General features: G+C 45.9%; 2 protein-coding genes across 3 annotated transcripts; one reads left to right on the top strand and one right to left on the bottom strand.

Moving 5' to 3' along the window:
* The first annotated feature begins 762 nt into the window (after nt 1-762).
* Nucleotides 763-24,431, top strand: TRAF3IP3 (TRAF3 interacting protein 3). 2 transcript variants are annotated; one of them, XM_012638375.1, is made up of 16 exons: nt 763-874; nt 4,888-5,288; nt 7,553-7,700; nt 7,793-7,856; nt 8,120-8,144; nt 8,416-8,445; nt 8,539-8,634; nt 14,851-14,922; nt 17,232-17,372; nt 17,464-17,601; nt 18,841-18,976; nt 19,581-19,643; nt 21,144-21,203; nt 22,307-22,443; nt 23,163-23,276; nt 24,182-24,431. In XM_012638375.1, exons 2-16 carry the CDS (start codon nt 4,947-4,949, stop codon nt 24,278-24,280), a joined length of 1,665 nt encoding a protein of 554 aa, XP_012493829.1. In that variant the 5' UTR covers nt 763-874; nt 4,888-4,946; the 3' UTR covers nt 24,281-24,431. The 2 variants fall into 2 exon arrangements, with proteins under 2 accessions (XP_012493829.1, XP_012493828.1); XM_012638374.1 differs by lacking the exons at nt 763-874; nt 4,888-5,288; nt 7,553-7,700; ... (5 more) ...; nt 23,163-23,276; nt 24,182-24,431 and adding an exon at nt 11,936-12,380 and having other exon boundaries at nt 21,144-21,486.
* LOC105805465 (chromosome unknown open reading frame, human C1orf74) lies at nt 24,432-26,589 on the bottom strand. The gene is made up of 2 exons (XM_012638373.1): nt 26,492-26,589; nt 24,432-25,787 (listed from the first exon to the last, which is right to left on the bottom strand). Exon 2 carries the CDS (start codon nt 25,708-25,710, stop codon nt 24,901-24,903), a length of 810 nt encoding a protein of 269 aa, XP_012493827.1. The 5' UTR covers nt 25,711-25,787; nt 26,492-26,589; the 3' UTR covers nt 24,432-24,900.

Below are 26,589 nucleotides of genomic sequence, written 5' to 3'. Positions count from 1 at the left end.
ACTATTTTATCCTGAATTTCTTGGGAATTTCCTGACTAAATCATCTGTAATAGATTCAATGCATGCAGATCAGTTCCCTTTGGTTTTTCCCCAAATTTCCTAGTCCAGTTGACTGGGGAGATTTTTTTTTTATAAGACTCTGCCTGCTATTCCTCCCTTTGTCCTCCACCCACCCACTTTTCACCCTCTCCCAAATGGCTTCAGAAAGGAGCAAATCCAGAGCGGGCCTCATTCTGGAATTCTGAAAAAGACACCGGGGACTGCAGAAGAGCAAAAGCCCTTGACGACCCCAGGATTGGGAAGAGGTGACTAAAGGAAAGGGAGAATCCATACATAGAGAGCTACCTGACACAAAGGAGAACCTACACTGAGGACATCTCATCTAGGTCTTAACATCCAAAAGGCATTTTCCACCCCCCACCCCCCCTAGAAACTGCAAAGGTTTAAATCTGACCCAGAGGCCCATCCTTGTCTAATCCTGGAAAGGAATCTTGACTTGAAACTGTCCGAGTGCTCAGATGAGTCCAGCAGCAAGAAAAAGGGTGTCTGGGGTGCCCACTGATGGGAGGAGCTCCTCAGCCCAGCCCTGGAGGCCTTGGGGTTCAGGGGCCCACTCAAATCGTGCCAGAGAGCAAGAGAGAGGAACTGGGGTTTGCGAGCACTGTGGTTTTTTCTGTTTCCTGTTTCAGCAAGGTTTGTGTGCAAAAAAGAAAGACAGTACCAAGAAGGGAAATGCTAATGGGGCCCAGAGCATGGATTGAGAGCTTACGCGTCACCCGGCTGCTGTCTTGCTCCACCTGAGACCAGAGCCAAGACCTGCCCAGGAGCCGCAATGCTTTCCTGAGCTGCTTGGGCTGGAGCCTGGGACCCGGAGGTAACTGAGAAATAGGATGCTTTTGTGTGCAGGTTTGGGACCTCCAACCTTGGGGTGGGGCAGAAGACACTCTATCATTCAAGTTTCCCTGGGTGAAGAGGGAGGCACAGGAGCGGGAGGTGTAGTTTCAGAGTGCCGGGGGTTCGGATAACCAAGAAAGCATCCTGTGCTGGTTTCCTGGGGTGCTAGCCGTGACACAAGGGTACAGCTTCCACCGCTCCTCTGTGCCATCCCGTGGATTAGATTAGATGAGGGGTAAGTCAAATGACTTAGGGTTCAGGCTACCCAGTGACAGGGGCATGAATTAAATGACCTTTTACAATTCCCTTCAAAGCAGGGATCCCCGTCACACAAAGCTGCCTTTCCGGCAGCTTAGGTGCAGGCCCCTCTCTCCTCAGCTCACACTGAGAGCTCTGGACCAGGAAGGCCAGGCCCATGCAGGAAGCCATTCATCATCTCTGTCGCACACGTGGACAGGAAGTAGGAGCAGAAACTTGGAAAGACAGTGACAAGCCACAGTCAGGAGCAGAGCAGCACCCTGGGCTCTCCCTGCAGCTGCGATGAGAGCCTCCCCAACACCTCTTCCTCCAAGCTCCATCTGAGCCCTGCCATGCTGGGGGAACCCCAGAGACACCAGAAGGCCTGGGCAGTGGCCCAGTGATCTTTCTCTGAACCTACAGAAACCAGTTCCCTTTTCCTCTACAGCCTATCCCTGTCGGTCAGCCATCCCACACAGCTTCTTGTTTTTAAGCAAGTCAGTATGGTCGTGACATCCCAGCGACCTGGGTACAGTTCCTCTCCGCTGTGCCACACCAAATCCTAGCAGATGTGGTAGCCCGGGGGTGTGGGAACACTCCCGGCTCTAAGGAGCCATTTCTACTGCAGCTCCCCTCTTAGGTAAGAAGTCCCGACATCTGCCTGAAGAAGCAGAGGGCAGTGCAGCCGTGTGTCTCAGTGGACTAAGGTGGATGGCCTAGGGGGAGAGCCAGAGAGACCTCATCTCAGGGCCTGTCTTCTCCCCATATACTTTCCTCTTCACAGCAGGGAGGGAGGACGATTCTCAGCGATCGGGGGCGTCTGCCTCCCCTACAGAGTCAGCAGGTAACCTGGAGCCAAGCAGGGAGGGGAGCTTGCACCCCACACTTTAACGGTGCGATGCAGGCAGGCCCCACCAAAGGACTTCTTTGCCTTTCTGCCTGGCCTAATGGGGATGGTGATTGTGTCCAGACCACAGAGAAGTCCTTTCTCCTTGTAGTCCAAACCCAGAGGTCGGATGAACCACAGCAGTAAATATGATTCTAACCTGGGGCCAGACTCCCCTCAATCTGGCAAACAATATACGCCCTCAAAGAGTGAGATGGTTGGAGGAATTAGAGGATGAGATAAGGTGTTCTTGGTCCTGCGAGCACTGGCTTCGCTTGGGGCCTTTGTCTTACAGTGATGGGTCTTCAACATCCAACATCAGCATGACAAGGATGATAATAATAATAATATTTGTATTATAAAAAGCTAACGTTTATTGTGTGTTCTATGCCAGGTGTGTGACATGCATTTTGTCATGTAATCCTCATAACCAACAAGGCAGGTTCTAGCCCCACTGGATAAATGAGGACTCTGGGGCTTAGAGATGTCTAATAGCTTGTCCAAAAACACACACAGGTGGTAGGTGACAGAGCCAGGGTATGAATCCACACAGTATGACTCCAAAGCCAGGGCTCTCCTCCTGCTATCTATGACAGAATGGCCAGGGGCTATGGCTTAGGGATGCCACAAGTGTAGGTTCCGGACTTGGAGTTTATGTGCTCATAATCGTGAGTCTCCTTCATTTAGTCTTTTATAATCTAATATGAATGGGTTTCTTGGATCCTTTTCTAAGTTTTTTTTTTTTTTTGAGACAGAGTCTCACTCTTTTTGCCCAGGCTAGAGTGCCATGGCGTCATCCTAGCTCACAGCAACCTCAAACTCCTGGACTCAAGCAATCCTACTGCCTCAGCCTCCCAAGTAGCTGGGACTACAGGCATGCGCCACCATGCCCGGCTAATTTTTTCTATATATTTTTTGTTGTCCGATTAATTTCTTTCTATTTTTAGTAGAGACGGGGTCTCACTCTTGCTCAGGCTGGTTTCGACCTCCTGAACTCAAACAACCTGCCCGCCTTGGCCTCCCAGAGTGCTAGGATTACAGGCGTGAGCCACCGCGCCTGGCCCCTTTTCTAAGTTTTTAAATACAGAAAGTGCCAGGTGGGAAGTCAAGGGACCACCCCTACCCAAGGAGTAGGAGTGAGGAGAAAAGCCTAAAGAAAGGAGAGAGCCATTCATAGATGGTATGCAGAGGACAAACATTAACAACTCACAATTCTGCTTGGAGTCAGCACTGCCCAAGACCAGACTATGTCCCTCCAGCCCTCAAGAGTCAGGCATTTCGGAGTGTCCAGGGCTCGACCACTTAAGTCTCCCCTCAGGGAGGGAGACTGCCCCACTCAAGACCCCAGGGAATGAATGGCAACATCAGAGAGGAAACAAGAATCCTGCAGAGAATTCTGGACTCAGCCAGGATGGGCAGCCAAGTCCCAGTAAAAGGGGCAGAGAGGCTGCTACCTGTTGAGGCTGTTTGGCCTATAAATAAACCCTGAGGGGTTAGAGCTGGCAAGTGCCTGCTGGTTGGTGAAGCTGCAGTACCCTTCTCTGACCTCCCCAGGAACTCAGGCTCCCAGGGTGGTGGGTTGTGGGAGGGAGAGAAGCAGCAGCAGCTGCAAGGGGAGTCCCTCTTCCTTCAACAGTCCCTGGTCTGACTCCAGTGATCAGAGGAGGCAGGGCACAGAATTTCCAATGCTCAGGATCCAGCTCATCCAAGTCCAGCCCCAACTCAGCAAACTTACAAAGGGGCTCTAGGAAAATAAGCAAATTCACAGAAGGTAGGTGGGGAAAAGTAGGAAAGAGAAAAGAGAGAAAGGCATAAAGAAGGAAGGAGGGATTAGGGTTTGGGTGCTATGTGAACACAGGATAAGGCCATGCAGAGGGATGTCCTGTGGAAACTGTTGTTTACTATTTTTGTTTGTTTTGTCTCTTTTCTGTTTGCAGTGGCCTTATGGAGGTATAATTCATGTGCTTTTTGGTTTAGATGGTAGGATCTGTCTCTGGGCTAAGGAAAGCAGACTTGGCACCAGACTTAGCTCTTATCCTAAATGATGGAACCCTCAGCTCCAAGAGTTATTGAGCCAGATGCTCTGAAGTGGGTTTTGGCCAGCACTGGGCAAGTGGCAGGTGTTTGGCCAATACTGATTGGACTTGATCTGCACCTGGGAGGCAGAGCCCAGTTCTGGACTTGGAGTGAGGGGCCAATGGACCAATGTCAGAACGTCATGATGGAGGAATTAAGGTGGGGTTTCCCTCCTAAACCATGCCATGTCCAGGCTCACAGCTAGTGGCTAAGGGCCAAGAAGAGGGCAGTGGGTGCTGGTCACAGGACTGGTCACATCCCCAGGGGGTCTGGTTATCCCTCCAGGTCTTAAGAAGTGTCACTCAGCTATTTTAGTAACAACTTGGGCCAAGACAGCAGTAAAAGATGCTGACTTTCCTTTTAGATTCGGAGATAAGAGAGGAGAGGCGCTCAATTTAACTTTTTCTCTGAAAGTTTTAACAATGAACACACACCTGCCATCTGAGAGGCTATAAGCTCATTATGATTTTTGTCAATTATTTCTCATGTTCCCCTGACTTAGAGGCATGGTGAGATGTTCAGTCAAGGAAGAAGTGGCAGCCAGAGAGATCCTTCCATTTTACAGAGGGGGATGTACGTGCTAGAGAAAAGCAAGAATTCACTTCTGTTAGATTATATTAGTTCGTTAGCAGACTGAGCCCTGCAGTCCTGACTGCCAGATTGACACTATCATGTCGCACTTTCCAACCCACATGGATGGAAGGAACTCCATGCTATTTCTGCCCCCTGGGAGATAGTCATTTTCTGCCCATCTTCTGACCCCTCCTCTTCCCCTCCCTCTTGGCATTTGGCAGATCCCGGCAGCTATTCCAGGAACTGGAAGCCAAGCACAACAGGTGCTGGGGAGGTCATCATGATCAGCCCAGACCCCAGGCCCTCCCCTGGCTTGGCCTGGTGGGCTGAGAGCTACGAGGCCAAGTGTGAGCGCCGGCAGGAGACCCGTGAAAGCCGCCGCTGCCGCCCCAATGTGACCACTTGCCGCCAGGTGGGGAAGGCACTGAGGATCCGGCAGAGAGAGCAGGTCCAGAGAGCTCGACTGCAGCAGTTCCTCAGCAGGAGGAACCTGGAGCCGGAGAAGGACAAGGCACAGCAACCCCAAGCCAGGGAGCAAGGACCTTCCAGGAAGCCGGGCCAGCAGACTGCCCTCAAGGAGCACTTGTCCTGTGCCAGCAGGGTCTCTTCCCCCAGGCAGCAGGTGGGTCATGTCGAGAAACACACGGCTCTGTGCAGGGAAAGGGCAGTTCCAAGGAGGGTGATTGGGCTCAAGTTCACTAAAAAGTGATTTAAATTAAGTCCCTTCCTCTTCAGTCATATAGTAGAGTCTCCTTTAGCCACTTATTTAGAGATTTTTGTTGTTGTGCTTTTGCTTTTTTGTTTAGCTCTTTTTTTGTTTTGCACTTGCCTTTTAGTAGAGAAAAAATAATTTTAAAATAATTCCAAAGTTAATACCCAGTATCAGTTCAAATTTGGGCAATCTATACAAATCTTCTGCAGCTATCTTACAGCATCCATTCACCCGTCAGTCATCAGATATTTACTGAATGCTTATTACATGCCAGGTACACAGGCCAATTCTCCTGATGTTCCTTTCCCAACACGTGCACACCTATGTCTGTCCTCTATTCTTCTGCCAGGCCATTGCACTCACTCATCTTTTCTCTTTCTCTTGCACCACTCCAATTCTACTAAATCCACTCAGCTACAGCCTCATCTGGTCCAGGAAGCCTTCTCTGGCTTCTCCAGGACACCTCTGCTCTCAGTGGGCCTTGTGAGATTATAAATCTTCTAAGATTGTATAATTCTTACAGGGCCCATTAGTCTGGCCTGGTAAGGAACAGTGTTGGCAAAAATCAGGGAATACTCAGATGACCTCAAGCAGAAAACCATTTGTGTCTTCCTACCCACATTGGGAGCACATTGGGAGCAGGGTTGGGTCTGCTGTATTTCCTGGAAATGCCTGGCACTGTGCCTGTACCCAGAGTGGGTGCTCCATCAGGCTTCCTAACTAATGGATCTGTTATGCTGAATAGGAAGTGCTATTCAGAGAAATGATCCCAAAGCCCAATTGCAAAAGAAAACCAACTCTGTACTTTCTAAGACAAAAAGGTTTCTGTATGCTTTTTTTTTTTTTTGGTTGGGGGCGGGGAGTGTTCAGGAGAAAAGGAACAGAATATACAACTAACTAAAGAACTCCACTCCTGCCTATCAGTTATTTAAGGTCTTATTGAGACTGAGTCAGTCCACATGATTGGATATCACAGATATTTCTTAGCCTTTCAGTGTTATCTTACCAACATAGAATTTTTGAGTTTGTAAGAAGAAAATATAAAAAGAGCAGATTAAATTGTGATCACTACTACTACACCTCTCCTGACAAATCCCTACTTTTTTTTTTTTTTTGGTATGAATAGCTGGACTTTTTTTTATTTTCAAAATATTATGGGGGTGCAAACGTTGAGATTACATATATTGCCTTTGCACCATTCGAGTCATAGCTACAATGTGCCCACCCCCAGACAGTGTGTACCGCACCCTTTAGGTGTGAATCCCCTGCTACCCCCTCCCTCCTGCCCGACACCCAATGAATGCTACTTGCATGACAACTCCCCATTTTACCTTCACACAAAACCTCAGTGATTTTCCAGCTCTTACTAAGAAGAAGGAAGCCATCCCTAGAATGTAAAAGGGACCTCAGGAATCTCCTATTCCAAACAGGAGACTGAGACCCAGAAAAGGTGGGATCTGAACCCAGATCCCCTCACCCCCGACTCAGACCAGTTCCCTTTCCATACCACCATGCCAGCTGTGTAAGTGGCTGAGACCAAACACGGTAGCTCAGAGATTCTAGAGAGAAAAACTGGAGATAAGTGCAGTTCCCCACTTGCCCGGCCTGAGGAGAACCCTTCCTGCCAGCCAGGACAAGGATGACAGGAGCAGGAGCAGCCTTGTGGCTTGAGGGCTCAAGGCTTGGATGGGTTACTTTGCTTTCCTGAAACCAAAACATTGTCTTAGTCTGTTTGGCCTGGTATATAAAATTACCATAGACTGGACGGCTTAAACAACAGAAATTTATTTCTCACAATTCCAGAGGCTGGAAGTCAGAGATCAAGTCTCCAGCAGATCTGGTGTCTGATGAGGACACTCTTCCTGGTGTACAGATGGCTTTCCTCTCAATGCATGCTTATAGGCAGAGAGCAGAGAGAGGAAGCAAGCTCTCTCCTTATAAAGGCACCAATCCCATTCATGAGGGCTCTGCCATCTGACCTAATTAATTACTTGTCAAAGTCTCCACCTCCTGATCCCATCCCATTGGGAGTTAGGATTTTAATATATAAATTTTAGGGGGACACATTCAGTCCATAACAAACATGATCACTAGTTCATTTTTCCGCAATCATCAGGAGCATCTTCTAAGAGATTCTAAGCAATGGTTTCCAGCATCCCCCACTTGCCTTCCAGGTGGCAGGAACCAGCTCTGAGGTCATTCCAGCCCAGCATTCTCCTCCCTCAGGCATCCAGAGGGATCTTGCTGACCACCTCTCCTCACAGTTCGGGGGCCTTCCACCACAGGACCGTCCCATCAAGAAGCCACCCACACACCACTGTAGTAAGAGCAGAGCCTTCCTCACTCAACGTCCCTCCCTGCTTCCCTCACTTCCTCCCCTTGGCTTCTGCATCGCCTTATCCTCCACCTGTCAGGTACTCAGACGAAGGCAGAGGAAGTGCAGCCAACAATTAAGAATGATGCCAGTCAGCAAACCGAGTGAGTTGCTTTCATGTTCCTGACCCTAAACCTCTCACATCCCATCCATTCCTCTCTTCTAAGCTTCTGCTTGAAAACCTCCATCCAGTAGGTGGGGAGAGGGCACAGTGAATCTCCACGTCCACCTTAACTAAGAAAGGGGAAACCCTTCTCTACCCTACTGGCTCTTCAGAAGAGATCCCAGGAGGAATCAATCTACTGCCTCCTGACTCACTTGATTCTTTGGTCCATTATCATTTTTTTTTTATTTCTTCTCTCCCCAGTTATGGAGTTGCCGTTCTGGATAAGGTAAGAAAATCCTCACTTGGAAAGGGTTGAATTAGAAAGTATCTAAGCTCTGACATTCTGGAATTCCATAGTAAACGCAGGCTGCAATGGAGGGGCACCTTCTTCCTGGATGGCAAAGGAGTACTGAGCATAGACATGGGGCCTACAGGGACCCTGTCGGAGTCAAGGCAGAAGGGGTCTGCTCTACACAAGCCAACCCAGGCTCTGGTTCTATGTCCCAGGGGTTCAGGGGACCTAGAGTCTTTCTGAAAATCTTTTTCTTTCTCTCTAGGAAATCATTCAACTTTCTGAGTACCTCAAAGTAAGTGGCATGTGACCTCTCCCCTCAGTTCTTCGATCCACCTGCCCCCTCCTCCTCCAGGTTAATCTTACCTTCTTGCATTTTGCCTCCCAGGAGGCCCTACAAAGGGAGCTGGTCCTAAAACAGAAAATGGTGGTTCTCCAAGACCTACTGTCCACCCTGATTCAGGCCTCTGACAGCACTTGGAAGGTAAGAAAATGAAATCTTTGTTTGAATAAAGCTCATGGGCTTCTAGAAGTTCCCACCTCATTTTTCTTTCCACATCATCACAGTAAGAGGAGGGGTTTTCTCACTACTGAAGAGTGAGCTGGGAAGAGGCAAGAGGTAGGGGTATGGTGTTCAGACCTAGAGGTCAAACAAGTCACAATAAATACATAGGTCATCAACTGAAGGTCATGCTGCTACACATCTAGGGAAGACCCAGAACCAAAAGTGGCAAGAATTCCCATTTTTTAATTTTTTGGAAGGAAACAAGGAAGATCCTAATGTGTAATCATTTATATTACCGAATATGGTAAATTTCAACTATTTTTATATGGGATTCACACCAATATTCATCCATACCAGCACACACCCACTACTCAGCCCAAACATGAATTTCAGAGTGGGAAGGGACCTTAGAGATGATCTACTCTGATCCTTTCATTTTGCCCATGAGGAAAATAGTCTCAGAGAGGTCAAGTAACTTGCCCAAAGTCATACAGCTAGTTAGTGGCAGAACTGGTTGGGTCTTTGATTTTAATCCATTCATTCTACAAATATTCATAGACTATGTTCCTGTACCAAGCACTGGCCTAGCAATGAAAATAATGAGACTATTTAGGCAGGGTTCCTGCTTTAAGAGAGCTCATGATTTTGTAAGGGAGACAGATGCCTAAAAAATGCAAAGATATGGAAAATAAATCTTTTCAGGATATAGTAAAATATAAGAAGGAATGAATGATTACAGAGAAGAGGAGAGCCAGAGGAATATTTATAGATATATAAGCATTTTCCAGGCAAATGTGGGAGCAGGAATAGTGTTCTAGGTGGAGACACAGTACAGGCGAAGATCTATTCTAGAAGCGTGACGTAGTCTAATGCAATGGTTCTCTAACTTTTTTATTTCAGGACTCCTTTATACTATTTTAATCACTGAAAATCCCTAAGAAATCTTCATACTTACCATATTAGAAATTAAAACAGAAATTTAGAAATACTTATTAATTATAAAATAACAATAGGCTGAGCATGGTGGCTCACACCTGTAATCCCAGTACTTTGGGAGGCCAAGGTAGGAGGATCACTTGAAGCCAGGAGTTGGGAGACCAGCCTGGGTAATATAGTGAGACATCATCTCTACAAAAAACTTAAAAAGTTAGGAGTGGAGGCATGCCCTTGCAGTCCTAGCTACTTGGGAGGCGGAGGCGAGAGGATCGCTTGAGCCCTGGAGTTCAAACTTGCAGTGAGCTATGACTGTGCCACTGCACTCCAGCCTGGGCAACAGAGTGAGACTGTCTCTAAAAAAAATTAAAAATAAAAAAAATAACAACAGTCAACCATTACATGCTAACCTAAATTACATATTCTTATGAAAAATAACCCTATTTTCAGAAAAAAAAAATAGTGAGAGAAACATCAGCTTTACACTTTTGCAAATCTTTTTAGTGTCTGGCTGAACAAAAGTCAGCCTGATTCTCATATTTGCTTCTGCGTTCAATTTGCTGCAATGCATTCTTTTGGTCGAAGTATACAAAGAAAACTGAGTCTCACATAGGTACGTAGTTGGAAAAGAAAGGACCTTGCAGATCCCTTGAAAGGGTCTTGGGGATTCCCAGGGTTCCTCAGAATCCCCATGTGGAAACCCCTAGATTAGTACGTTCAGGGAACTACAAGCAGTTTGACGCCACCGAAGCATAAAGCACCAGGTACAACGAGATAGACCACACAACCTCACAGGCCTCTGCGGCATCTCACCCTACTGGAACATGGCTTGTGCTAAACAGAAAAATATCGTGGGAGGCTGGGGAAGAAAACTGAGAAGTTTCCAGTGGTGCACAAAAGACTTTCTAAGCTCAGCCCTCCCTCTTCACATCAGACACTGTACCTGGATTTTGGAATCTATGGTCAGGACTCCCGATTGTTAAGGAAGTCATTTTCATCGGCAGGGTAGGAGCCTAGGGCAGACAGCTGTGCATGCCAGGTGGTTTCCGGTACTGCACCAAATTGAGATCATCTCATTCATTTGTTCAACAGACATTTGATAAGTTCCCACTCTGTGCCGGGCCCTGTCCTACAGGGACAAAAAGAAGTAGAGTCCTTGCTCTTGAGGAGTTCACACTCCATCCATGAAGACAGAGATGTGTAATAATAACTCCAAGACAATGTAATAAAGCTATAGCAACAGAGTATACAAAGTGATACCGGGAAAAGAGAATTATTTTGCTTGAGAGGGAATAGGGAAGGCTCTAAAGGAAAGAGTCCATTTTAGCTGGGTCTTGAAGGATGAGTAGTTCGCCAGAAGTACAGAAGTAGGAATCGTGAAGGGAAAAAAAGGAGAAAGGAATAGGGTGTTTAAGGTAAAGGAATCAGAATGATTACAGGCCGAGGTGTGACAAAGGTGTAGCTGAGTGTGGCAAATGTCATAGTAGTACCAAAGAAAGGGCCTCAGAGAGGCCTCATGTCATGTCATAGTAGTACCAAAGAAAGGGCCTCAGAGAGGCCTCATGTCATGTCATAGTAGTACCAAAGAAAGGGCCTCAGACAGGTCTCTAGAATTATGAGACTCACACTTTTTCTGTTGAACAGTGTATCTCAAACTTGAATAATGCATGGACTCCTTCCTAAAGGAAAACCACATATTTACCAGAGCCCCATGAGAATGCACACTACACAGTTTGAGCAACACTGCTATAGGCAATGAACACAGTGGCAATGGAACTATGCCTTTTTGGGGTTTAAAGTCCTACACTTAACAATGTCTGGTCCGTCCTTAGAAGGAGCTCAGTCGCTGCCTATGGAATTGAATGAAAGTGAACAATCAGATCTGTGTCTTACAAGGTTCTATAACTTGTAACAATGAGGACCCTGGCTCCAAGTGGGAGTGTCGGGCATGGAGACTCTTGTAGTATCCCAGGTTAGACACAATCAGAGCTGGAATTATAGCAAGCTTGGTGGGAACGGCGTGGGTGGGGGATATATTAAAAGACATTTCTGGGGAGTTTCACCCCATACTCCAGCCCAAAAGCAGAAGTTCCTCTGGCTGTGGTTTTCTCCTTCCCTTCTTCTCGCCCCTCCCAATCCTCACCCTTCTCTTCTTCCTCCTCCCCACCAACCCCCCAGCTTCCGGTTTGTAAAACAAAAAGTCTCAAACTTTTCGGTTGAGTTTCTTGCTTCCTCGAAAACAAGACAACTCTCTATACCTCCCATGAATGCTTCAACTTCGATGCAGGACAGCCCTAGTCTGTAGTATTTGGGAAAAACAGTTGGAAGAGTGTGGCCAGAACTGGTTCAGACCTTTATTTTTTCCATTTGACCTCGATGGATTGAATCTCCAACTTCACGTGCTGAGAAGCTCACGCCAAACAATTAGTACCTCAAGGGTCCACCTCCACGCTGACTCCAGGCCTTCTGGATATGATAGGAGTAGCCCTGGAGCACTACTGAGACTCCCAAGCAGGGTCCAACCTTCACAGCAGAAGCAGCTCAGCCAGTAGAGAAAGCGAGCACTCAACACTGGCACACTTGTGTTTTAAGATCTGCAGCGTGGAGTTGAGATCTTGAGATGACGGCGCAGCGGGGGATTGGCTGCAAGCCCTAAGCAACCTCTCCTAGAGCAGAGAGAGGAGCTGTGGGCCGGTGCTTCTGCAGTGAGGTGGTGGTGTTTCTGGAGAACACATCAGAGGCAGGGGAAAACCAAGCAAAAGGAGGAGCTGAAGCCTTCAGACCAGCAGCAGGTGTGTATGGCCTCTGCCTTGCTCCCTTTTCCACGGGGGGTTACTGTGCCCTCTGAGCCCTGCCCCCAAGGGTATAGCTGCCTAGAAGGTCAGCAATAGGCCTGTAAAAGTCCTTCTTCCCACACACTGTAACACACTGGGCTCTGGTGTGAGGAGACCTGGGGCTCAGGCCAGGAAACTATGTGCCCCATTTGCAACAAGTTGGCTGCGACTTTCCTGCCTGCGTTGGTGAGTCCAGGAAAGCAGAGCTGTGGAAAAGAGATTTTGTTCAAGCTCCACACTTGGGTGGCCCTTCATCCCCACTGAAGGGCTATCATGAATTGTCTTCTATTGCAACATGAATGGAAAAGTGATCTGGGCTTAGGCTAAAATACAAAAACAGTTGGAAGAGGCAAAATATTGGATTAAAGGCATACTACGAAATAGAGAGGAGATACCCACAAAGGGTAGGAGACTGGGAAAATGTAAGAATATGCCTTGGGCCTGTTTTCTTCCCAAACCCTAGCAAGATAAACCCTAAACTCGGTGGGTTTGATTGCATTCTGTGTAGTGAGAGTTTGGGCAAAGGAAAACATATGGAGTAAAATCTGAACCAGGGGAGGTGGGTACGGAGCCAGTGGTTTCAGGACCTGTGGATTGACAAGGAACAGGCCACTCTGGGGAAAGCAGCTATTTTACCAGTCACTTCAGAGCCCAAACAGTGGAAGTCTTTGTCCGCGTCTTTTATCTGTCCCAAAGCCCTGTGGTTATTGTAGATGCCAAATCCCTGACTCTCAGCTCTCTCTCACATGAGACATTAGGAAAAACATTAATAGCAGGAGGCACTTTTAAAAATTATTTTTGGCAAAGCTTTTTGCTTTTTCAAGGCCCAGTTGAGTAACACAGGAAGCAGAAAGGGTGGGGGCGCCCCCTGGCTCCCACAGTTAGAAGAGTTAGCCAAACAAGATCAAAACAGGAGCTGTGAGATACCACTTCCTGCCTCCCGGGTACCCTGAAACTCACTGAGGGAGACGGACCTCAAAACAGAGTCCCCTCCTCTGCCACCAGACCGTTATAGGCCGGAAACGTGATAATCGTTGGAAACGTCCAAGCTGCCTGAGAGAGGCCACCGCATCTCAGGCCTGAAGAGAAGTGGAATTTCTAGATCCCACACAAGTGTCCCACAAGGCCTGGTTGGAAAAAGCCAGAGAAAGAACATGAAAACCAGTTACTGCGAGAGACTCATGGCCCTTTCTCTGGAAAACTTCCTCTCATCGGTGGCACCCCTGCCCCACTCCATACGTACATACTCCTTAAACAAAACTCAAGGCTGCAAGAATGAAACCCCTACCTGGGAAAAAGGGACAAGTCTGCAAGCGGAGGGAAGAACAAAGCAGCAAGGAAGTTGTTAGCTACTCAGCTGAAATACTGAAAAATCGAGAAACCAGAGGCTGGCCCTTCACGCTGGCCTTTTTCCACTCCCGCCCTTGAGATTAGCATCCTTCTTGGAATGTCCAAAATGCCATTAGTCAGACCTGGCTTACGCGTAAATAGAATGTGACTTTCTGGGAACCCCCCTAGCACCCCCTGCCATCCCCACCCTGCTTTTATATTTCTCCTTCCATTTATTGCTTTCTTAAAGAATGTGTCATCTTGAGTCTAGTGTGTGTGGCAGGAAGGGGAGTATATTAATCTGTTAGAGCTGCCATAACAAAGTAGCACAGACTAGGGGACTTCGACAACAGAAATTTATTTTCTCACAGTTCTAGAGGCTAAAAGTCTGGAGTCAAGGTTGATCAGGGTTGGTCTCTCCTGTGGTCTCTCTCCTTGGCTTGCGGATGGCCATTTTCTCTCTGTGTCTTCATGTGGTCTTCCAAGGGTATAACCCAGTGCCTTTATAAAGACTCCCATCATATTGGATTGGGGCACACCCTAATGACCTCATTTTAACTTAATTATCTCTTTAAAGAACCCATCTCCAAATACGGTCACATTCTGAAGCACTCGAGGTTAGGACTTTAACTTTAAGGAATTTTGAAGGGGCACAGTTCAGCCCCTCACAGAGAGTAAGGAAGGGAACACATACTCCCCCTGGGAGGGGAGACCCCTTTTGCCTTACTGGCCTATACTTTAGAGTTCAGGTACAAGACTGAGAGGAGAGGAGGAGTGCAATAGTGCCTAGGCAGGGGAGGGAGGTAATGAGAAAAAGGACAGCTTAGAAGCTTTCCTTCCAGTGTCCCCCTGCTGTAATACCCAGAGCCATTTGATAGAGAACTTGAAGGTAAAAAGACTTTGGGGGCCAGTCTGATTCCTTCTTGTCCTAGCCCAGAGAAAGAGAAGATCCTCTTCTACCCAATATCCTTTGTCATCTTTGCTCCTGTCTACCTCCTGAGAGAGTTCATTGTGCTGGTCAGTGGGATGGTAATATAGAATAAAACTCTTTGCGCCTATCTTTTGACCCAAACTCATTAAATCATCCCATTTCCTCCAGGGACAGCTTAATGAAGACAAATTGAAAGGCAAACTGAGATCCTTAGAAAACCAGCTGTACGCCTGTACCCAGGTAAGCATTCTGGAGGACACTTCTAGTTCGTGAATCCAGAATTAAATGAGAAGAATGCTTGAACCTCAGTCCTCCTTTCTAGAAATACCACCAGAAATACACACTCATTCCTACTTACCCGGTTCTGGCTTGGCCATTTTCACTTTAGCCCCTAATTCACCATAAGGCTATCTCCATCCTCCTCCTCTCTCTCTCTCTCCCCCAGTATCCTTCTCTTTGCAACCTGGGAAGGAATCCCAGCACTGACCACTTTTGTCAGCTCCAGGGATCCTTGAGAATACCTGAAACTATAGGGAAAGGCCCTTGGTAAAAGAGTCACACCACTCAGACAGACCTTCAGAGGTTCCAGTCTTTGACGAGTCAGATGTTATAATGAAATCTTACAAAATGATTTTCATCCCATGAGCAACTTCTTTCTAGTTTTCTAACGATCCCTAGAAGAAAGTTAAAGACTGTGACTCCTGGCTCTTCTATAACATTGTCATCCAGCATTAGTAATCTTTTGACTGGCCTGATCTTGGATTATAACAGAGAGAAAGAAATCAGCTTCACATTTGAGAAGCCACGGCTCTCTGAAAGGTAGGGAAATGTCAAATAAGAGAATGGAGTGGAGGAGGTGGACTTTTCCCATTTGGAATCAGACAGAGAAGACAGTCCTGGCCACACAGTTAGGGTCTTGCAGGGGAACAGATTTTATATAGTCTATAGGTTTCCTGGTCCACAATTTTTATTTTTTCAGTATGACCTGTTTTGTCAGGCTCTTATGAACGAAACAATGCCAGCCAAGGTCTTAAGAGACTAACATATAATCCAGAATGCCAATCTATTCATTTTCAATGAGGGATTAAGACTTAACCAATGACCAGCGTAGTTAAATCTAGTAACCGGGACATTCCCCACAATGACCTCAATCAAGTAACTTCTGGATCTGGTTATTAATGAAAATTCCAAAAACACAAGACCCACTCACATTTAAATCCAAATTTTCAGACAATTCCAAAGATAAATGCAAATGACTTCATATTGATCCCTAAATTTCCATCATCTGGACTACTGCTTACCCAGTGGGTAATCCAGAGTTGACAGTAACAACTGCTGCCTCCCCCAAAACCACAGGGCATAAAGATGAAAGGCAAGGGAAGGGCAAGATCTCCAGTGAATTTGCAAAGTTGCTCTTGTGTCTCTTTCTTAATCCCAAAACCAGGAATAATTTTAAAATGCAAATGTATTAATTTAAAAACACTGAGTTCACTAGGGATTGTAGGGGAGACTACAAAGATTTTTTAAAAAGCAGCGGCAGAATGCTCCTTGCCCTGAAGGAGTTTACAATCCAATAGGGGAGACAAATGAGTCAATAGAATGGAACGATCAAGGCATACAGGGGATACTACGTGAACACTATGAACACTAAGAAAAGCTACCTAAACCATAAAGATTTGACGGGGTGGGAATAGTTAGTTAAGATTTATCTGAACTGATGATACTTGGGCTATGAGCAGAGGTTAACCAACTCTAGGCAGAAGAAACTATATGAGAAAGGCAGAGGCCAAAAAGCACGGTGTTCAGGACATCCGCAAGCAGTGCAGTTTAGGTGGAAATAACATGGGATGAAAGTCTGGGATTGTAAACAGGAGCTATGCCATGAAGTTTGGATGTGATCCTTAGGACACTGAGAAGCCATCAGAAGATTTACACAGGGAGTGGCTTGATCAGATCTGCATTTTAGAAAGAACGCTCTAACTGCAGGACGTGAAGGGAGGCAAGGCTTGAAGATAGGGAGACTATTGCATCAATCCATATAGTAATCTCATTAGCCTGAACTAAGGAAGTAGCAGTAGGGATAGAGAGGAGACAGGTATGAGGATGCTGACAAGGCTCAGTGACCAACCGGTAACTGGGAGAAAGTGAAAGAGAAACTAAGGTTGACTCCCTGGTTTAGGGCTTCGGAGCCCGGAGGGGTGATAATGCTGGCCACTGAGACAGGAAGCTCAGGAGAAAGGAGCAGGTTTAGAAAGATGAGTTCTGTTTGGACATGCTAGATTTCAAGAAAGCTGTGGAAGGCCTTGGGTACAACGCCTAGCAAGCCTGGGGTACTGCTTATTACATTCCCCCCCCCCGCCCCCCACCTCTCACATTGCCTGTGGGACTCTCCCTTGCTAGCTCCAGACTGGAAGAAAAGGCCCACCACCCGGGTACTGGTATCTCTGCCCTGGGGGCAAGGACCAACTTCTTTTCATTTCTGTATCTTGCCTCAGTGTTTGGCGCACAGATGCTCAATGTGTATTTGTTGAATTGCATCAAATTTACAGAAATATTCCCCTTGGGGAATAAAAAAAGTGCTACTGGAGATGGAAGACCAGAAAAACAGCTATGAACAGAAGGCCAAGGAGTCTCTGCAGAAAGTGCTGGAGGAGAAAATGAATGCAGAGCAGCAACTGCAGAGCACGAAGGTGCAGGGCTGGGAACCCCAGGGCTGCTCGGGGGAGCAGGGGAGCCAGTTGCACAACTCCCCGGAACTCCCTCCTCTCTGATCTCCCTCAGCGGTCCCTGGCCCTAGCGGAGCAAAAGTGTGAAGAGTGGAGGAGCCAGTACGAGGCTCTGAAGGAGGACTGGAGGACCCTTGGGACCCAGCACAGAGAGTTGGAGAGCCAGCTCCACGTGCTTCAGTCCAAATTGCAGGTAGCAGGCACTAGGATGGGGAGAGGGGCACGTTATGGGGAGGAGGGGTGGTGATTGAGAGAAGCTGCTCCCAGGTTGAGGGCTCCAAAGGCAGGTGGGAGCATCTGGCTTTCAGTTCCTCACTCACTGTCCACTTTGTACAAGACTCACTGTTTTGGCTCTGAAATCTAATTTCAAGTTTAGCAAGGATGTCTGCACTGATCATGCAAATGAACTGAGCATTCATTGGAATGACACCATCCAAATGCAAAGGGCTAGGCTGGAATATTCATCAGCCTACAAATGGCATACCCTAACCCACTCTCCGAACTCCATCCTAGTAGTTTATCCAATTGAGAATTGCCTGTATCATTGCCACGGAACAAAGGTCATTAATTTATTTATAGGAGAGTATTAACTAACACATCCTGCCAATGTGTTTTTTAAGTGATTACAGTAGACCCTTGGCATTCTCAAGGGTTCTATCATGTCTAATCTGCTACCTTGGAAAAGTTAACTAACATTCTAAGCCTCAGTTTCCTCATCTCTAAAATGAGGATAATAGCACCTATATCATAGGATCATTGTGACAATTATAAGGTACTCCATATAAAGCACTTAACACAATACCTAGCACAGTACTCAATAAACATTAGCTATTATTTTGCATCAATTTTACTCAGTTTGGAATTTTGAGGCTCCATTTCAAAAGCTAACCTTTGTAATTTTCCTGAAGCACAGATCAGCATTGCTCACGTGATAACGGCCTTATCACAGGAGTGAGCCTAGCTGGCCACTCTGCATCACATTCGCATCTTGACCTTTGTTGTTTTCTTCTCATCACCTATAAAGCAGCTCTTATGAAGGTTTTGGGATTTTTTTTTAACCTTAATTCTTCGTGAAAAATGGCCCTACCAAAAAAAAAAAAAAATTAATAGTGCCAGAATACAAAGAAAAAGTGAAAACATCTAGAAAAGTGATGAATTGGAATTCCAAAGTAATTTGGTGATTCACTAACATGTCAAGACATAAGTCCCTTATGAATATCAAAAGCCTAATGCACTGTTATAAACATGAGGAACAGAGCAGGATAAGTGGAAGAATACAAAAAAATTCCCTATTTTTCCATTTCCCTAACATTCCTTCTCTATCTAAAATGCTACTATTTTCTATAATTTTCTTCTTCCATGGGACCTGCTCCCAACCTCCACCCCAGCACTGACCTCCTTCTGGGTCGGTCCCGCCTCCTCCCCCTTCCAGGGAGCAGACAGCAGAGACTTACAGATGAACCAGGCCCTGCGATTTTTGGAAAACGAGCACCAGGAACTACAGGCCAAGATTGAACTCCTGCAAGGGGACAGAGACCTGTGCAGCTCAGATACCCAGAATCTACAAGGTACCCTTCTCCTTTCAAGCTATGGGAGCATGGGAACCATGGCTGAGTGAGTTAAGTAAGTTGGGTGGAGAGAAAGGCTTCAGCCTTTCATTTGTTTGCTTGGCTGGCTTTATGATTTCATTTTACCTTAAGGGAGAGGCAGGGCTGTTTTAATCATCCAAGACTGAAAATTAATTTCACTGCACTAGAGTATCTTGATGTCTGAGCTCTCTTTTCCAGCCCATCCCTCTGGGCCAGATCATAGCTGCTCCCACATCAGTCACACCCATCAAGGCCACATTCCTAATTTGAAAGGGAAAGGTCAGTGGAAACACAAGGCATAGTGACAGTCTTCCAGTCACAGCCTCTGTGTCAGCTGAAAGAGAGGACCAGGTAATGCATAAATACAATCCTTAATTCAACTCAGCATTGTTGATGAACAAAATTCAAGGTACCTGGCTTCTGCCTAATCTCTTCAGAAATAGGACAAGTAGAAGATAGGACAACTTCCATTTGACACATTAGAGGTCACAGATAGTACAACACCTGTTACTCATTTTCATCCCACACAGGAGTTCATTAAGCCTGGGTTCTTCTATTTTGGTTTACACTACTTCATTTTCAGATCAACTGAAGAGGTCAGAGGAGGAGAAACTCGCCCTGGTGACCAGAGTACAACAGTTGCAGAGTAAGTTCCCTTTACAGATTCTCAAAGTAGCACAGGTGGTTTTTTAGTGCTCGTGGGGCTTCTGGTCCAAAAAAGGCATTCAGAGGAGGGATAAAGGGCCCAGTCTTTGGCATCTCTTCTGTCTCTTTGTATGTTCAGACTCTCTTCTTGTGAAGTGAGGTCATTACGTAGCTCTTCACAAGTTATATATTAGCCTCTGTTCCTTTTTTTCTTTTCTACTTTTCTCTTTCCATGCCAATGACAACCACGTACATTTATTTCCCCTAGAATTGCAGATTTTAAAAAGTATTGGGTATTCTAGGGCAGTTCTTATTTTATGTACTCTAACTTATGTCCATGAATATGTCACATATACCTTTGTCACTAGGAATGGTTTAGAAAGTAAGCTCACACTACACATGCCTCAATCCACTTCAAACTACATATTGAGCCCAGAAAGGAAAAGGGACTACTTCTCAGAAGAAAAGCAGACAAGTTCTGAAAAGCTGAATAACATGACTCAATTGACACCTCTACTGTTTGTTCACCACCTTAACCTCTGACACCCAACAGATGCTTCAAGCAAACAGCAACCACAGGGGAGAGGGAGGAAGAACATGGCGGATCCCATTGGGAGCTCCCACACAGCAGGAGCTGGATGGGCAGGAAGTCACTTCAAAACCATGCTTTCACTCATTCAGTACCATTTCATGGAGCCCCTACTAAGTACCAGGCACTCTAGATATACACACTAATACAGTATAGTAGTCAACAAAACCCGTAGCTCCTTCCCTCATGAAGCTTACATTCTAGGTAAGCTGTACAGTCCAAAGCAGAGTTTCCATAAGCAAATAAATGTGTATCAGGTCATAATGACTGCTATGGAGAAAAGTAAAGCAGGTTAAAGAGAAAATGGTTGCTATTTTATACAGAGTCATCTGGGAAAGCCTTTCTTCTAAAATAACAGTTAAATAGAGACTTGAAGATAAAAATATGACAGGAGGAGAAACAAGGATGGTATATTCGTAGCAAAGTAGCACACATTGGGTCACTTGAAGAAAAGAAATTTATTGTCTCACAGTCTAGAGACTTGAAGTTCAAAATTAGGGTGTCAGCAGGGTTGGTTCCTTCCGAGGGCTTTTATGGAAGGATCTACTCCAGGCCTCTCTCCTTGGCTTTGTAGATGGCCATCTTCTCTCAGTGTCTCTTCGTATCGTCTTTCCCATGAACATACCTGTGTCCAAATTTTCCCTTCTTATAAGGACACCAGTCATACTGGACTAGGGCCCACCTTAATGACCTCATTTTAACTTGACTACCTCTGTAAAGAACCTATCTCCAAATAAGGTCACAGTCTGAGGTACTGGGGGTTAGGACTTCAACGTATAAATTTTGGGGACAAAATTCAACCCATAGCAGAAAGAAGCATTTTTAATAATTAAAGGTTCTAAACAGAGTTCTGAAAAGAGACTCTTTATAATAATTATGCTAGCATAGACAGTTCCTTGTGTTTTCCAACAGGTCTGCTTCAGAATCAATCCATACAGCTTCAAGAACAGGAGAAACTCTTAACAAAGAAAGGTCAGCAAATTTACTACCACAAATTCTAAGATATTGCTCTTTCCTTGCCTGCCTGCAGGCAGGGGGATGGACTGTTTAACCTCGTGGAGTCCCATCCAGTTCTGGGAGTCTGTTAAGTCAGGGATGTAGAGGAGCTTTTTAAGGACTGACCATTGACTCTAAGGACTCTTCAACTAGTTAACTTTCTATCCTGAGGTATATAAATCGTGAAAAAGAATTTCTATTCTCTCTGAAAGCATTTGTCTGTGTTGAACATTTCAATAAATTGATTTTGAACTGAGGATTTCATGTCAATTTTTACACACTTGATTTTCCAAATCATATCCAACTCCCAACTCCTAAACCACATAGCATACAAGAGTCACCTCGCTCTTAGCCATAGAGTCTGTTGAGCAAGCTTCCTGAGAATTCATCATGTATACGAAGGGGCAATAGCTCCTCTCCTATCCACTACACATGACTTTTTGTTTTCTCTTCACAATCACTGGGTATAATATAATAAATAAGGCAGAATTATTATGCCCACATAGTATGGATAAGAACATGAAGGTCTATGGTCACACAAATTAAGAACAGAGCTAAGATAACAATTCAGAACTTCTGACTCCTAGTCCAGTGCTCTTTTCATCAAGACTAAGATTAAAAGGTGGCTGAAAAACCATCTTTAGCCACATGAAGACAAATTTTAGAATATGACTGCCATTTTCATGACTTTGAAATGAGGACATTAAGGGAAAAGGGATCATATATTGACGCATCCAGCAAATCTACCTGACAAACTAGCAAGGATGTGACATACGACCAAAGAATTCAATTAGTATGTATTCACTAAAAGTATCTAGCATTGCAGAAGAGTGGGGGGATGCAAAAAAAAGCACAAACTTTGCCCTCAAAGAGGTGAAATTCCAGGTGGCAGTCCAGGCCAAGCCGGGTCCCACAGGGAGTTCTTTGTCAAAGAATTCCATTCCATTCAGTCAAGCAACAGGAAGATCCTCCCATTTTCCCTCCCTTTCCCCCAGTCCTAGGGGTTCTCACTCTGTGACAAGGCCCTTCCTCAGCGGGTGTGGGTCTCACTCTCACCGAGAATCTGGCTGCTTTTTTAGATCAGGCTTTGCCTGTGTGGAGTCCCAAGCCTTTCAGTCACGAAGTGGAGCCTGAGGGTACAGGGAAGGAGAAAGACTGGGATCTCAGAGACCAGCTGCAAAAGAAGACTTTGCAGCTCCAGGCCAAGGAAAAGGAGGTGAGAAGGTGAACTCAGATGGTGAGGGACTCAATTGCAGAGTAGCAGGGGAAACTGGGGACAGTCAGCCGGCAGGGATTTCGAAGTTTAAATTGTGATTGGATGCCCGCAGGTATTCATCTGCCTGTATAAAATGTCTTTGCTTTTTGGACTGACTTGTAAATCTTTTCCCTTCCTTATTTATACCAACTCCTATTCAAGGTTTTATTAGTTACCTTTTGGAAAGTCAACCTAAACTCAAACACATTTTAATAAACATATTAACTTCTCAAACGTTGTCCCATATTGAGTATCTTAAAGCTTAATATACCATCTTTTAAATAATAATACTCTTTGCTCTCTACGTACCCACAAACATACATATCCCTGGAAGTATTCACATGCGACAGCTCCTGAAAAAAGAGACTTGGACTAAGGTCACTTCTACGTCTTCTGTGCTATTAAGAACTTCATTTTTTGGTGTCCCCCATTTACAAAGCACTTGCAGGTACAATGTCACATAAAAGAACTTTCATGTATAAATGTAATAATTACATGCATTCAGATAAACTAGGTGAGACAGCAGAAAGACAAACTCAAATCTCTAAGAAACACTGGGGAAGGGAGGATGGTAAAAATTCCAAATAAAGGAAGGAGTAACTTACACAGGGTAGTCTCCCCTACCTGGACTCTGTCCTAGACAGAAGTAATGGTGATGATCTTGGTTATATTCTCCCCAGTGCAGAGAACTGCATTCAGAGTTAGACAACCTCAGTGACGAGTATCTCTCCTGCCTGCGTAAGCTGCAGCACTGTCGAGAAGAGCTGAATCAGAGCCAGCAACTGCCTCCCACAGTAAGAGGGTCTATCCTCCCATACACCCCTTGATGGCAGTGGCACAATTCCTTCTTTAGCCAAGTCTTACACAGAAAATTTTACCAGCCCATGCCAACATCTGGCCAGCCTGTCCCACTCCACTTGGTTTACACTATACTGATAGTATGGCAACCATGGAAAGAAACACTGCCATCCAACCCCAACTGTCATGGAACACTTGAGCTGGAAGGGAAAGACTTACTATTAGCTAAAGTATGAAAGGGTGCTCTTTTAGCCTATGGTGAGCATGGTGGCAAGGACAGAAGAAGGAGATCAAAAGTACTGAGGCAGGCTGGGGGTGGTGGCTCATGCCCGTAATCCTAGCACTTTGGGAGGCTGAGGCAGGAGGATTGCTTGAGGCCCAGAGTTCAAGACCAGCCTGAGCAACATAGCAAGACCCTGTCTCTACAAAAATTTTAAAAGTTAGCCAGGTGAATGGTGCATACCTGTAGTTCTAGCTATTCAGGAAGCTGAGCCAGGAGGATTGCTTGAGCCCTGGAGTTTGAGGTTATAGTGAGCTATGATCACGCCACTGCACTCTAGCTGGGGTGACAGACAAGACCCTGTCTCAAAAAAAAAAAAAAAAAAGGACTGAGGCATATGATTTTGCTGAGTTATTTTCCACCCTTGATTATTCATATCAGCATTTAAATATCTGGCTCTTGCTGAATATGGTTCCCTGGAGTAGGGACACTGGTAAAGTGATTTTATCCCAAGGGAGGGGTCAGAAAGTGGGAGAGACAGTGAAGTAAATAGCTATTTGTCCTCCACCAACCCAAGGTTTTCCATAGGGCTAGAGTAGGAAAAAGGAAGATTATTTTTGCCTTTGTCTTCTTCACCCAACTCATGGCTGCTTTCTTCTGCCTCCCCTGCCCTCTGCACAGAGGCGATGTGGCCGATGGCTCCCGATGCTGGTGGTGGTGATTGCTATAGCACTGGCAGTGTTCCTGGCCAACAAAGACAACCTGATGAATAACTTGTGACAGCTGCCTTGGGTGACAATGAGATGCAAGCAACTCAATGAAAAACTCGGGTCTGGGAAGTTTACAGCTTGGATTTTTCCCCAACTAAACTGGGATTTCTGACTTGTTGTTATTTTGTTAACCAACTGTAAATAAATTTCACCTGACCAGACTGAGAACTCTTGGTTTATTTCTGAATGATGTATCACAAGTATCACATCACTTAAGCATACTGGTCTACTCTCCTTAGTCAAATTCAGTTGGACTATATATACATGCAAAAAAGCCCGCAGCCATTCTACTTTCCTGGAAGACACTATCCACATAGGGTAGGTATATTTACAAGGCTATCATACAAATACTGCTTTTTCCCCACCATCTCTTTCCTCTTATCCAGTGAAAAACGAAGACATCTCCACTAAGAGGACTTCCTAATATAGAAATGGCAAACATGTACTGCCAATGCTACCACCGCCACCACCATCACCTATTCCCATGCCCTTTGCATATGTGGTCAATTGATTACAGCATTCTCCCACTCAAGACGCTTGGAACTGGCGATTGAGATGATTCCTATATGCCATCCCCGACCTAGAGATGATCATTTACTGAGTACCTTCTACATGGGAGGAGAGTTAAAGTCAGAGGGCCACAGCTGGCAGTGTGACTATCTCAGAGGAGATGTTGAGGTCAGTAAAGTCATTCTGAGTCCTAAATCGGATTCTGAGGTTCTTCTCCCAGGTGTTTAGAATGTCCCTCAGGGCTGGGAACAAGCTTTCTGGGATACTAAAGGAATAGAGCAGGACTGGGGGTTGACCTAGCAGCCATGAGATCCGGGCAGTAAATACTCGTAGTGGAGTCAGGGCTAAACAGTTGTCATCTCCTTGGTTCGGGTGAAAGGTATAGGGGACAGGATAGCCAAGGAGGATCCCAAATACAGTACAGAGATTCCAGTCTGAGGAATGGAGTCTGCTGTGTGAGACTGCTAGCAATAGGTCCCTCTTCAGCCCCTGCAAATGCGTGATGATTTCAGCCACAAGGGTCTTCAAGTCCTGAAGCTGGTCCAGGGAGCAGATAGAAGGGTGAGGTTGGGAGCTGGAAACATTTACAAAGGCTATGGTACCAAGCAGCACCTGTTCCAAGTGCTGACATAGATGTTCAGGACTGATCATAAGGCTGTTTTCTCCAATCTCAAGGATGTGAAGTCCCAGGGTCAGGAAACCCAATCCCTGCAGCTCCTCCAGATAACTCTGGAGCTCTGATGCCCCTGCACAGTTACAATCATAGAGCAGAGCTGGCTTCAGTCCCCGGGCCACAGCTAGCACCTCTCCGGCGAGATGAAGACAGATGGCGTGGGGTGGATTGCGTCTCTTTCCCATGCCCAGGGTCTGCTGAGCAGCTGCCACCAGCAGCTGAGGGTTTGGTGTTGACATGAGATCTAGAAGGAACATCAAGCATGGCTTCCTTAGCTAGCCACAGTTCCCTTCCCTGGGTTGCATCTTTCAGCTCCAGACACTTGAGTAGGAGCCTAGGAACAAAGCAGTAGCAAGGAATTATTAACACCTGCAAGTGACAGACCAGGAAACCTGCCAACAGCCTTCCCATTAAGTGTTATAGCATTTTCCAAAGGTTATTGTGTCCCTTCCTCTGCTCTGAAATGCTGATCCAGTCCCCCCAAGATGGAGTCACCAATGCTATCTGATTTCTCTTGTTGACTTGGTCTGAGTCCCAAATTTGTGTTTTTCTGAACTTACGGCCAGATTTATATTTTATCTGGCTTCTATTCTAAATATTACCTATTGCAAATTACGTTCTCTGATTCAACCCTTCAGGAGTTTGGGGCAGAGAAGAAGCAGATTAGTCTTGGCAAAATTCAAAAGAGCATTTCACACAAAACTGCCCTTCTGGGACATAACTCTAAGTTCCAAATGTATTCTTTCCTCTGCCAACTTCCCCTCCTCTTCCTGCTAAGAAGAGTTTTAAGAACAGAAATCTGATTAAACTAACGTACCCCAGAATGTGGACTAAAAGCCATTTCACCCTGAGATATAAAAATAAATAAATGAAATCCGCTAGAACTGCAGGAAGGTCCTATTTTAACTTCTGCTGCCCCTCCTTCCCCTTCTGGCCGACATCCAAAGACCCTCGGAAAATGGGCTCCCTCTAATCCACACACCCACACCTAAGCACACGAGTGACTTGGTAAATGAGGCAGAGGTCTCGCTCACGTACGTTCTTCTTCCACTTCCGCTGCAAGTTCGCGGGCTCAGGAACTCCTTCCGGCTTCCTGCCTGTCTGAGGGAAGGCGGCTAGTACCCCGCGCCCCGCAA

This window comes from Propithecus coquereli, unplaced genomic scaffold (assembly GCF_000956105.1).
Source record: "Propithecus coquereli isolate 6110/MARCELLA unplaced genomic scaffold, Pcoq_1.0 Scaffold129, whole genome shotgun sequence".
NCBI lineage: Eukaryota > Metazoa > Chordata > Mammalia > Primates > Indriidae > Propithecus > Propithecus coquereli.
Note: the sequence above shows the minus strand (reverse complement) of the source record. Positions and strands in the feature narration are given on the sequence as shown.